Below are 13,221 nucleotides of genomic sequence, written 5' to 3'. Positions count from 1 at the left end.
CCGGCGCGTAGAGCGTGAAGATCGGGGCCGCTCGGCCGCAGGCCGCTGCCGCGCTGCGGAATGTAGCGCGGGGTCCGCGGCCCCCAGCTGAGCCCGTCGCCCGGCGGTAAGTTCGGGGCTGCTGCGGCGAGCGGGTGGGCTGCGGGCGGGGGCCGCGGGCGACTGGGCCCAGGCCCGCGGCGGGGACGTCCCGCGGGTCCGAGACCCCCGCCCTGGAGCCGGCCGCGCCTCCCGCTTCCCCGCGGTCCTGGTGGTAAACATTTCCGGCCCCTCCCAGCTGCGCGCCGCCTCCGGGGCGACCTCGAAAGCCACGTCAGGGCGGGTGGGCCGCCCGGCGCCGCGGCCAGTGCGGTGCCGTCCCAGCCCCGCCCGGGGCGAGACGCCTGCGTTCGGTCTCCGGCTGCGGCCGGGCCAGAGCGAAGCCGGGTCCCCGGCCGCCGCGCCGCGCGAGTGGGGAGCGGGGTGGGCGGCGGGCTGGCTCCTGGGCCGCCGGGCCCGGCGGGGCACACCTGCCTTAGGCGGCCTGAGCGCCCCGAGGATCCCGTCTGCGGCAGACCAGACCAGGACAGCACCCCTGCTCGATGCTGGAAAGGGAGGTTAGTGGGCAGTTTGCCTTATTTACGGTAATCCTAAGCTGCTTTGGGGGAAAACGAAATTTCATCCCCTCAGAAGTCTCGCACTGATGTATGCCATCTTGTGCTTGAGATGTGTTCTTCACGCCTTCGCTTAAGAAAATAAAGTCGATGTATGCTTTCCCTCGGTTTTTCCTGCTTCCTGGGCGGGGGGAAACCGACGCGGCGCCTTTCAGCGTGCACGGAATCCGGTGTGGGAGGAGCAGTAGGCGGCCGACCTAGTACTTTACTAGGTTAACCACAGTGTTTCCCCCAACTAGCTACAGATGGGGAAACAACAGGGATTTAAGCTGCCAACTTAAATCAAGCGAGCACTGTAATGGCTGGTTCTTTTTTGAAATGAAGTATCGGGGTACGTTCACTGCTTTTCTTTCGGTAGGGGCTGGGTCACCTGTTATGGTGCAACTGCTGCTCCTGGTGTTTTTATAGTATCTGTGCAGTAGGAGGAATTTAGACTGGGTGGTGGTAAGCAGATTGCAATGGCAGATAGCAGTTCCCAGCTCATGGCCGCTCAAGTTCTTTATTCCAGGAATAACTTGTGTCCCCCTGGGGTGGTTGGTACTTGGGGAATCAGTCTTAAACGCTGGTGTGCTACCTGTGCAGAAGGCCCGTCTTGGAGCACTTCCGTTGTACCTGCTTGCAGAGTAGAATCTGAAAGCATTTTGTTCTCAGTGGCCAAGAAATTATGTGATTCCCAAGGGATTAAAAAAAATTAATCAACCACTTTGCCTGCAAGTAGGAAGGAATCTCAGGCAAGTGTCAGGAAGCAGTATTAATCCCCTAGCCTCCCCATGGCTAATGGATAAAGCAACCACTGTAGGTAGGCCGTTAGGCCATCTTCAGGTTTTTCAGTCTGGCCTCAATTTACCTTTCCAAGAATCCTTTATGGGAAAGTGTGGGGGAAAACCTTAAAAAGGAAGAACAAATAAGAAAAAGAACAAAAACAAAAGCATTTGTGTTCCTTTCTAGACCAGTAAGTTTGTTCTCTGTTTCCCTGGGAGGTCTCTACTTCCTTATACCATGAAGCCAAACTGACACTCCTGATTCATTGCATTGTTCTGTCCCATCTCCTGTGATCACACTGGCGAACTAAACAGGCATCTTAAAGTCACAAGCTTTAGTAATTACGGTGGAGTTGTCTGGTGCTGGTACTCATTAAAGTCATTACATTTTGTCCTTAGTGTCCATTTGTCCCTCATGTTGCCCACTGGACTTTGTTCCTCTCACTACACTCAAAGTTGATTCTCTTTGCTCAGAAATGTTTGGGGTGTGATTATTGTTTATAAAGTTTGTAGCTATCTTGGATTGAAAGGCCCCTGGAAGTGCCCTCTAGACAAACTAGTTCCCAGTGATTGGCTTCTAGGCATGCACTTGGTTTGCTTTTGTTTCACTGGGGCTTCTGGAGCACACAGTATAAAGTGATCACTATGCTGTGTAACTACTGACTGTATCTGTAATGTACTTGACAGCGAGGTATTAAAAACAGGGACTGGCATTTTTCTCTCATGGCATTTGAAAAGCTTACCTGCCTGGGATGAAAAAAGACCTCTCCTCCTGAGACTGCTTTGACTGAAGAAGAGCTACAAAGGACCTTAGCTTGTGATTGTACGCTTCAGACTCTATCAGTGACTTGGCTCCAAATAGGAAAGCTGAGGCCCTGTTACTGCACTTCAATAACTTTCAAACATAGGCCTTCACCTGGACTCATTTTCCCCCCAGCAGTGCTATGAAACCACCTTCCCTAACAAAGAGTATATAGAGGAAAAGATAGTTGTGTTCTTTGTCTTCGTGCTATACTAGTCTTGCTTTAAAACAGTGAGAGTCAGGTAGGCACAGATAGAGCCTACCCGTAAAATCTCTAGGGGTGCAGGGACCCAAGATTACAAACTTCCAGAAGCTTTGTGCCTTTGACTCCATGGAAGGAGTATGCTATAGCCTGGAAAACTTGGGAACTGGTTCACAGAATAAATGTATCAAAAGACTGTGAGGGAAATAAACTCTCCAGGTAGCTGGCAAGCAGTTAAGAATCAGTCCTTTCCCAAGTTTGGCACTGGATTATCTTATTTATAGGAGCACAAACACCTCCTTGTCTTCGTAGCTCTATTTAATATAGGTTTATCCATTTCGAAAGCTTAGTGGTAAAGACTTATTAGCTGGAATTGAAGAAATCCCATCAAAAATACACCCCGTGGAGTTTGGCCCAGTTATAATTTTCTCTATTGGGTGTGGTGAGTTTGAGGGGAAATGTATTTGCTCTAAAAGACAAAAGTGTATAGCTGGCTGAAGTCCTGAGTGCTCCCACAATCAGTCTTAACAACTTAGGGGTTTGTGCTGATTCTATATCGGAGACTAAAGTGCTTATAATAATTCCCAGTTGTTTGTGAGTGGTCTGCCCTGTCAGAAATTGTGCTTTCAGGTCCTAGTACTACTTGCTCTTCTCTCTTGCCAGACCTCTGATCCCTCTCTCCCTTTCCTGTCTCTGTTGCTACAGTTTAGAAGACCAAAGTGGACAGTGGACTTTTGCTCTCTATGATTACCTCCACTGTATGTATTTCATTGCATGATGACATCTTGTATGATGAGCTGTAGCTGATGGCAGGTTTGTGAGTTAACTGGGGTGTTAGGTTTAGTGACTCTGAGTCTAGCACATAATGCGGGAGGGAGGGTGTAGGAGCGAGGAACAGTTGCTGGAGGAAATCTGAAGAATTAGCAGAAAGTGACTTGGACGGAAACGAAAAACACTTTGATGAGTGCCAAGAGACTACGGTCATCCTAAGAGAGCACTAGACTTGAGGGCATAGAAGCTTTTCATATCAAATGAAAAAATTATAACAATACCAGGCTGGGTTCTGCATCTGATCTCTTGACCCTAATTGCCCAACTTAACGTTTGTCTAGTAAAATAGTTACATAGCATTCAAAATAACTGAACTTTGTGTGCGGCTGTTCTAGTTAGGGGTTCTCTCCTTCCGCTGCCCTCCTGGAGCAGTGACTGTGTATCTCTGACTTTGCACATGCCACCATGTACCTTATGCCGTCTGATTGTAGGCTCTTTGAAGAAAATGGCTTAAGTTGTTCAGCTTTGTGTTTTACACAGTACCCTAGAATTCTTTAGGGTGCAGTACTAAATACATTTGTTAAATATTCAGTGCAAGGAGAAAGCCCACAAGCACAAGAAAGTGCATAAACTGTTAGCCAGTGATGAAAGGCTAATGAGTCACATGCTTGCTGTCTGGAATGCTGCCCATTTGTCCATTCATTCCTTTTGAAATGCAGGCTCTGACCAAAAACAGGGATATGTGTCAATTTGTTACCCAGGTAGTATTATATCCCTGAACCTGAGAACAATTTTTTGGCCTGCCTCTGAAGTACTGGCAGCAGCATTATAAGTGTATCCCCCTTTTGAGACTTCTCCAAGAGCCCAAAGCTCTTTCTATTTTTTTCCATTATAAATTATTTCTTAGTAAAGCTGTTGATTTGGTAGTACTTCACTTTGAGGAAAGATATTTTGTGGTCAGCCTATTGAAAAGGATTTCCCAATGTTTCTTCTCACGTGGGTTGCCTCTCTCCTGAGGTTTCCAGGGGCCTCCAGCTTCCTGTTCTCCGTGGGCTCAATTGTTGCCTAAGTGGCATCTGTCTTGTCAGTCTTGCACATTTGAAGGAAGAGGAACCTTCTTTGTGTTGACACCATGTCCACTAAATTATTGTTTGTCTGTTGCTTTCAACTGTGCTTGTAAGTTGTGTATAGCATGACTTTTGAAACTTGAAGATTGCCCTCACGTGACTACACAAACCCAGTTATAATCCCTGAGAAGAAATTGTGATTACTCTTGGATTTAAAAAAAAAAAAAAAAAGAAGAACTGGTACAAGATGTCAAAGATGTTTGTGTAGTGAACGGCCGGGGGAGAGAAAGTCTCCCTCAGGACAGTCACACTTACTGCCCCCTTATAAAAGATTTGGGGAAGTTCCCTAAGCTTAAGTTAACACTTGTAAACCAGCTCACTCCATGTGCAGGTGTTACCTGGCCCTCTTTGCATTGCCCTGTGGTAATTGGGACACAGGTAACCAGTGCAAGGAAACGCTGATATTCTGGCTACTACTGTTGCTGTGAGTAATAAACTCCTTTGTTTCTGGGCAGTGAAAAAACTAGTAATTTACAAGATAGTGGAAATCTTTGGGCACTTTTCAATATTATTTTCATCTCTCCGAGGCCTTATTAAAGACTGCTACCTTAAATCCAGCTCAGACTTACTAGAAAACTGAGTTCTAGGTTTCTCTGGTTTTCCTAAAGAGACTGCGTGCCCTTCTCTGGTTTTTGAAAAACTGATTTGAGTGGGGCATAGGCTGTGATCTGAGGGGCTGGCCAAGCTCTTGCTTAGCTGGTCATTGGTTTGTGTGGCAGAGGGCAAGGCTACCTCCTTGTCTTCAGCTTCCTGCTTCCAGGTAAGTTATTAGTTACTTTAAGGGGAAATTGTGGTGAAGCTTGTTATCCAAGTGTTGAACCCAAGCTCTAATCCTATAGTAGAATTAGTAGACCTTGCAGAGAAATTAACCATTGGGCATCTAGCCCACAACAAGCTCCTTCTGCATGCAGGGCACACTTGTCAGAGCATTTAGGATAAAACCAGCCGTGTTCAGTTGGCATTTAACTCCTTTCTAAGCCTGGGAGGTCTTATAGTTACAGCCAGGTGTTAACTTCATAGTTTTGCTCCACAGTCTCAAAGGCAGACCTTTCTTGGGCAGAATGGCTTTGGGAATGATGGGCTCTTTCTTTCTACTAAGTGGGATCCATACCTGTGGGAGGGAGTTGAGTGAGGGTGGCTACCTGTTTTTCTGTGGTGACAGTTTGGTACAAAAACCACAGATGCTTTGAAGGCAAGCAACCAGGTGTCCTGTTTTCAACCTTTCCTGTAAGATTTGTGGGGTTCTGAGCAAAGGGTAGTTAGAGAGGGAGAAGAGGGGATCGACTTCAGTTTAGCAGTTAATTGGCCTTTAGAATTGGAGATAGGATGTAAGTTAATTCACTGGTATCTTACTCAGTATTGACTTGTGGAACCGGAACTATGAGAGAAGTAAATTGTCAACACCCTTCATGTTTGTGTTTGCTTTTAGTGTCTGCCGTCACAGGGCGATCTCTGCCCCCTGGGGCTGAGACACCCAGCCTGTCACCAAACTGAAGCTGCAGGATATTGAGGTACCAGCTAGATGTCTTCTCACAAAGGACCAGTGGTGGCACAGGGCAATGGGGCTCCCGCCAGTAGCAGGGAGACAGACACAGTGGAGCTGGCCGAACTGGGACCCCTGCTAGAAGAGAAGGGCAAACGGGGAGTCGCTGACCCAACCAAAGTAAGTTGTCTTCCCAGGAGTCATTCCCTCAATCAGAATTTCTCCTTAAACCTCTGCCATCTCCATTTTTTAAGATCTCAACTCCCCCCCCCCCAAAAGAGGAGTCAGAGCACCCTGGGAATGTTTCATCTCAGCCCTTGTCATGCTGTGTTATAAGTATCTTTTTATTTTTATTTTTGGTGTGTATGTGTGTTTATTTTTGTTTAAAATATTACAGATGTATGAGTATCTTTTTGTCTGTTTTTCCCACTGTAAACTTTTACGAGTTCACTCGTCTTTATAACCCCAGTGCTTAGCACAAGGCCCTCAACAGGAAAGAGAAGGGATGCTCAGGGAAGGGCTTTCTGCCGTGGGTTGGAGTCTTGGGACAGCGCCTCCGTAGTGGGCGAACGCTCCCCCAGGTGCTCTCTGTGTCAAGGCTCCTTCCCGCACAGGCATCGGTGCTGCTTTATTCTGTGCAACCTGTTCTGGGCCCTGGTGCTCCTGGGAGCTGCTGTGGATACAAAGTTTCGGTCATCGTGACATCCCCAGAGTCTGCGAACAGGGAACTGTGGGCAGCTCTCCGTCCTGCGGGATCGGATCGTTGAGACTGTCTTTTGCATTGCTGTGAGAATCTCTGGTCTGGAAGATGAAAGTGTTTGGGAAATTGGGGAAAGTTGAGAACCACTGTCCTAGAGATTAGGAGGGGCATTCAGACTTAAGGAACATTTGGGACGGGTGTGCTAGTCCTGCGTCCCTCCCTCCGATGTCCGTCTCCGTCAGCCTGTCCCCTGTGTGCTGATGGCACTTGCGCTCCAGCATTTACACAGTGTTAGTGATCTTAACCAGAGTGTTGTACACTTATTAACTGTCATGCTTTCGGAGAAGAGGCCACAGGCCTGGTGCACAAAGCGTGGGGTTTGGGCTTCCCTAGACGTGTCAGATCTGAGAGAGCACAGTTTATAAGATGGCTGCTAGGATTGATTTGTGTTTGTTTTGTTTTGTTTCATGCAGGCTGAAGAACAAGCATGCCCAGTGCCCCAGGAGGAGGAGGAGGAGGTGCGGGTCCTGACACTTCCCCTGCAAGCACACCATGCCATGGAGAAGATGGAGGAGTTCGTGTATAAGGTGAGAGCTCTGAGAGCTCTGTCTTAGAGGGGAGGGACGGCGGGCTTACTGGGGTGTTCCAGCTGGTGGGCCTGCAGTGAATGGGCTGAAGACCTTTTACTCCTGTGCGTGGAGTTGTTTTTGCTTAAGGTGCAGTAAATCCTGGGTTAGCAAATTTTACTGCCTGATGTGTTAAGCACTATTCCAAATATATTCCGAAGTAGTAGCTCTCAATTTTTTTTGCTATGGATCCCTTTGGCAGGCATCAAAATACTAAAATGTGATATGGGCTTCTTTATTAATACATTAAATAAGCATTAATGATAAGCTACAACGTATTTTTATTAAAATTTATATGCTTGCGGGTTTTTTTTTTTAATTTTTTAGAGAGAGGAACATCGATTTGTTGTTCCACTTATTTATGCCTTCATTGTTTGATTCCTGTATGTGCCCTGACCAGGGATCAAACCCACAACCTTGGCATACTGGGACAGCGCTCTAACCAACTGAGCTTCCCAGACAGGTTAAAATTTGTAAGTTCTAAGTAGTGATGAGTAGAAATGTTTTGATATCTGCAAAACTATTATATGAAAGTATCTGTGATTTTTGTTGGTGACAGAGTCACAGTTCTAATGGTTTGTTGCTCACATTTATAATTGAGGGAAGTGTTAAATTATAGTTAAAGGTGAGTAAAAATGAAGATAAGTTTTTTTCATCTACTTCCTGGATTCTGCCCACTTCCATGTGTCCTAGGTTAAGAATCCCCTTCTCTACAAGACACTGTCTCAACCTCGTGAGAATTTAGAATCTACTGGGGGGAAGGACAGAGCAGGGGGCAACCAGACTGTCCAGGAGCAGAAGGGCCAAGGAGGGCTGAAATGCATGGTTTTAAAAAGCCATATGTGGAATTTCTGTTTCAACTGTTCTAGGTCTGGGAGGGACGCTGGAGAGTCATCCCATATGATGTGCTTCCCGACTGGCTGAAGGACAACGATTACTTGCTGCACGGCCACAGGCCGCCCATGCCCTCCTTCCGGGCTTGCTTCAAGAGCATCTTCCGCATACATACGGAGACTGGCAACATCTGGACCCATCTGCTTGGTGAGTGATCTCGGTGGGAAAATGCAGCTTTTTGTCTCCTTGATTGCAAAGGGCTTATATGGCCTGTGTCTCTGGGAGGGGGGAACAAAGCTGTTCTGATTGATTGAAAGCTGGCGTAGTGCCTGCAAAACACCGACGAGCTTGCTTGACTTCCGGTCACTGATCTTTAGGGTGGGGGGTAGAAATGAGAGGAGCAAATGCAGCTAGGCGCTGTGTTCCCTTGTGATCCCTGGAAGAACCGTCCAGCATGGAGGCAGTTCCTTCCATTTCATAAATTCCCACTGTCACAGCAAAACAGCAACATTTTTTTTAAAGGACCTTTTTGTCTGGGTTTATGTGACTGGTGCCGTTTTCTCCTGAGATTTTGGACTGCAGTTCCCACAGCTAAGCCCTGTAGTTTTAGTGCTGATTCAACACCATCGGCTGTCAGAATGCACACATTCCCTTCTTCCCCCTCTAGGTTTTGTGCTGTTTCTCTTTCTTGGAATCCTGACCATGCTCAGACCAAACATGTACTTCATGGCCCCCCTGCAGGAGAAGGTGGTTTTTGGGATGTTCTTCTTGGGTGCAGTGCTCTGCCTCAGCTTCTCCTGGCTCTTTCACACCGTCTACTGTCATTCAGAGAAAGTCTCTCGGACTTTTTCCAAGTGAGTGAAAGAGCTGGTTGGGGCGGGGGGGGGGGGGGGGGGGGGGCTGTTGTCACATCCTGTGATCTGAGTGCTGATTGAGGACTGAGACCCACAGAGACCCCAAAGACGCCCTGCTGTGCCAGGGGATGGCTTCCTACATTGTATGTATGATAGAGTAATGAGGCTCCTCTCTGAAATCCTTCATGAAAAGTTCATGGCAGCCACCTCAGCCAGCTGGAACCCAGTTGTGTTGTGGAATGTATTTCTCACCTGTACAGCACTGTCCTGTGAGACTGTGGGCTGCTCTCTGGGACCTAGGGCCAGCAGCTAGCAAGGCATGGTGACATGTCCTGTGTTCTGCTGTGCTCCTGCCCACAGCCAAGGAGCTTATCTTCACTGCCCACACATGGCTGGAAGCCCCAGATGTCTGTCATCTGGTGCCTTCCATAATCCCCAGCTCTGAGCCTGCCTTTCATGTTTGCTTGTTGTTGTTGTTGTGGGTGTTGATGGTGGGTTGTTTTGTTTTTCCCAATAACACAGTAACGGGAATATGTTTTTATCATCTAAAAGTCAAATAAAACAGTAGTGCCCCTTAATACTACTCCCAATTTGAGTGCCCAGTTGGGGGACGTAGCTGTTCACGACTAAGGAGGAGAGCAAGCTCTGTGATCAGGGACTTTTAGCAACTCTCCCACTGCAAAGAAAAGTGTTTGATCTTGTGGGATTCCGATCCAGGATATAGACAGGAGACTGGGGATGGTCAGGCCTACGAGCAGGTGAAGAACAGAAAAAAAAAAGTTAAAGGAGCCATAGGAAGTCTTCATTTCTCCCACTGATGCCTTTTGGTTTTGTGGCTCTTTTTCAGACTGGATTATTCAGGGATTGCTCTACTGATTATGGGGAGCTTTGTCCCCTGGCTCTACTACTCATTCTACTGCTCCCCACAGCCACGGCTCATCTACCTCTCCATCATCTGTGTCCTGGGCATTTCCGCCATTATTGTGGCACAGTGGGACCGGTTTGCCACTCCTAAACACCGGCAGACGAGAGCAGGTGGGTAGGAAGACAACGTCAACCTCGTGAGTTTTTCAGCCTTTACCCTAATAGGCTCAACCTTAGGCCCCAAGATCCTGCAGTTTGAGGACCCCACTCAAACCCTGATTTGTGTTTAGAACTGAGAGCAGTGTGGATTTTTTTTTTTTTTTTTTAATTTGTTTGTATTGATTTAGAGAGACAGGAAAGGAGAGGGGGAGAGAGAAACATCGATTGTATGCACTCCCACTGGGGATCAAACCCGCAACCTATGTGTATGAGCCCTGATGGTGACTCAGACCGGCAGCCTTTGGTGCATAGGACAACACTCAACCAACTGAGCCATACCAGCCAGGGCAACAGTGTGGATTTTTAGGGCTCAGTTGTCCCCCAGGCTTCATATTATTTCAGTAGAATGCTAATAGGCCACATAATGACCAAGTTTGTCAATTAGCTGCAAGTATAGAAATGACTGCTCTTATATTTGGTTTGAGAAAGTTAAAAAATGTGCAGCTCTGGCTGGTGTGGCTCAATTGATTGACCATCGTCCCATGCTCCAAAAGGTCACCAGTTCGATTCCTGGTCAGGGCATATACCCAGGTTGCCAGTTCAGTCCCAGGTCAGGTACATGCAGGAGGTCACCGATTAATGTTTCTCATATCTATGTTTCTTTCTTTTTCTCTCCCTTTCCCTTACTTTCTCTCTAAAATCAATAAAAACATATTTTTTAAAAATTACTGACTTTAAAAATAAAAGTACAAAGCACAGTCATTTTAGCAACCTGAGTCCTAAGCACTCAAACCAAGGAATTAAAATTAAAACACCGAGAGTTGTTTTACCAACGGAATAGAAGTCTTGGTTTGAACATAAACACTGGTCACAACTATTGTAATGGCTACAAGCATGACATCTTTGGGTTGTTCAATCTAGACTCTTCTTTTAAGCTTTATTACTTGCAGCAACTCTAGTGACCTGTTTAGATTTATTATTATCTTGCATGTTGTAAGCTTCAGTTAAAAGAATTTAAATGTTTATCAAGCATCAGCCAAGTGCCGGGCATGGTGCTTTAACAAGGGCATGTCTACAAAGGTGGAAAGGTGGCCCCTGCCATCCAGTCACGTTCACTGTGGTGGTGTAAAGACTGGCCCATTCTTCCTTCCTCTTTCCTTGTCTTCCCAGCAGCTACACAGCTTCTAACCTGGGTATCTCTACCTGCTTAGGTCAGAGTCCTAGGTACTTAAGTGTTTTGTGGTCTTACTGTGAAACCTTTCCACTCCTTTCTGCCTCGAAGCCTTGTCCTGAAGCTTTGCCCTCTGGGTTCTGTACCTGAGTCAGCCACCAGAGGGTTTGGTCTGTTGTCGTTGCCTAACAAATAATGAAGAGTGTGAGATGTTTGTTCGTGGAGTTGCTTGGAGGGCAGTAGCTATACAGGCACTTTCACAGCTACCTTCCCATTCTGGATGTTGAAGAAATATCTGCTGACTAGTCTCCTTTTTGTGGCCACATTTCCTGACTAAGTAGCCAGCTGTTGTAGACTCTTGCATTCGAGTGCACTCTGTGTGTGGCCATCCCCTTGCCTGACGTCCTGTGTCTGCTCCGTGCAGGGGTGTTCCTGGGCCTGGGCTTGAGCGGCGTCGTGCCCACCATGCACTTCACTATCGCCGAGGGCTTCGTCAAGGCCACCACCGTGGGCCAGATGGGCTGGTTCTTCCTCATGGCTGTGATGTACATCACTGGAGCTGGCCTCTATGCCGCTCGCATTCCTGAGCGCTTCTTTCCTGGAAAGTTTGACATATGGGTAAGAAACGGCTCTATCCACAGTGCCTGTGGTCAAGGCCTGGCCCCAAGTGAAAGGTCTGAGTAAAACGCAGTAGAGACATGGGATCATGTGGTGTTTGGGGTACATACATGTATGGGGGAAGTAACTAATATGAACGTTTTGGTGTATTTCTTATACAACTTTTAAAAAGTTTTTCTATAGCAAATGTATCACTTTCGTAATATAAAAAATTTTAAGTAGGAACTGGATGAGGTGTAAGAGCTTTCTCCTCATTTCTGATCTCTCCTTGCCATTAACCCTAAGGGTCATCTCTTGTTCTTACAGTTCCAGTCGCATCAGATTTTTCATGTCCTGGTGGTGGCAGCAGCCTTTGTCCACTTCTACGGGGTCTCCAACCTTCAGGAATTCCGCTATGGCCTGGAAGGCGGCTGTACTGATGACTCCCTTCTCTGAGCCTCCCACCCGAGGTTGGAAGGGAAACTTCCCAAGTGCTTTCAAAAATAACTTCTTTGCTGAAGTGAGAGGAAGCGTCTGAGTTGTCTGTTTCTAGAAGAAACCTCTTAGAGAATTCAGTGCCAGCCAGGCTTCAGCTCACCTTCCCACCTCAGGGCGGGGGGATAAGCTTTCTGTGTCCCTCCCCGAGGAAGGGAGTGGTCACTTGGCCAAGCCCCTCCTCGGCAGCCCTTCCTCAGCAAAGCTACTCTGTCCCCTTGGCACAGAGTACTTTGAAGCTCATGTTGAGATTTTACCCCTCCTCTAACCATTTTGGGAAAAAATGATGGACTGGGACTCTTCAGAAATTCTGTTTCTGGATGAAAATGTCCCTCCCTTACCCCCATCCTTACTTTGTAACCTGGCTTAGAACAGGCCACCCATTTTGTAGCACACTTTTCAGAAACGATTGTAGCCCGGTCCCGTCTTTCTGGGGCCTGGATCTGCTGACAGCAGGAGGAATAGTCACCAACTTTGATGTAGTCGAGTAATCATGGGAGTGTGTCCAGGCTTCAGATAACTTTGAGTTTTAATTTTTTTTTTCTTGGCAGAGTAATGTAAAATTAAAATGGGGAAAGATATTTAATATTTAATACTAAGCTTTAAAAAGAAATCTGCTGTCCTTGTTATGTATCCTGATGCAAAGACTATGGTGATAATAAAAGGAAGTACAGAAGATAATTAGCATTCAAAGATTTAACACGTAGTTTCAACTATACACATAATGCCAAAGTACTGGGAAGGTAATTTCAGATTCTACTGAGGTACAAATGTGAATCATAGGCACTGCCAGGCTGGTGTATACAAGCCAATGAATAAGCCCAATTGAATTCCTAGCGTCAGCTCCTCTGTACAGCCTTATTTTCTCTACTTATTGCACAGAATTTTACTAGGGAAGTTATGCTAAAGTGTTATTTAATAATTAGAAGACACTCAAAGGTGCTGGGGTATATCCCTGTGAATGTCAAAGTCTGCTGCATATTACTCTAGGGTTTAGTTCTTTAAGACTGTCTTGCAGAACATGCTAGGACTGCCCCTGAAAACAACGGGAGAACTGGAACTAGTCCCCTCTGTGTGCTGTCTTGCTGGCGGTTTCTCCACCTTTTTTCCAGTTCCTTCTCAT

At 46.8% G+C, this 13,221-nt stretch overlaps 1 protein-coding gene across 2 annotated transcripts; it reads left to right on the top strand.

Annotated features, from left to right (window-relative positions):
• The first annotated feature begins 1 nt into the window (after nucleotide 1).
• ADIPOR1 (adiponectin receptor 1) lies at nucleotides 2-12,779 on the top strand. 2 transcript variants are annotated; one of them, XM_087829043.1, is made up of 8 exons: nucleotides 2-106; nucleotides 5,745-5,978; nucleotides 6,972-7,085; nucleotides 7,994-8,165; nucleotides 8,626-8,812; nucleotides 9,660-9,847; nucleotides 11,431-11,624; nucleotides 11,931-12,779. In XM_087829043.1, the coding sequence occupies exons 2-8, from the start codon at nucleotides 5,838-5,840 to the stop codon at nucleotides 12,057-12,059; spliced, it is 1,125 nt and encodes a 374-aa protein (XP_087685169.1). In that variant the 5' UTR covers nucleotides 2-106; nucleotides 5,745-5,837; the 3' UTR covers nucleotides 12,060-12,779. The 2 variants fall into 2 exon arrangements, with proteins under 2 accessions (XP_087685169.1, XP_016067096.2); XM_016211610.2 differs by lacking the exon at nucleotides 2-106 and having other exon boundaries at nucleotides 5,614-5,978.
• Nucleotides 12,780-13,221: the final 442 nt, after the last annotated feature.

The sequence above is a fragment of the Miniopterus natalensis genome, chromosome 21 (assembly GCF_054644295.1).
Source record: "Miniopterus natalensis isolate mMinNat1 chromosome 21, mMinNat1.hap1, whole genome shotgun sequence".
Lineage (NCBI taxonomy): Eukaryota > Metazoa > Chordata > Mammalia > Chiroptera > Miniopteridae > Miniopterus > Miniopterus natalensis.
The sequence above is the reverse complement of the archived record's forward strand: the minus strand, read 5'-3'. Positions and strand labels throughout refer to the sequence as shown.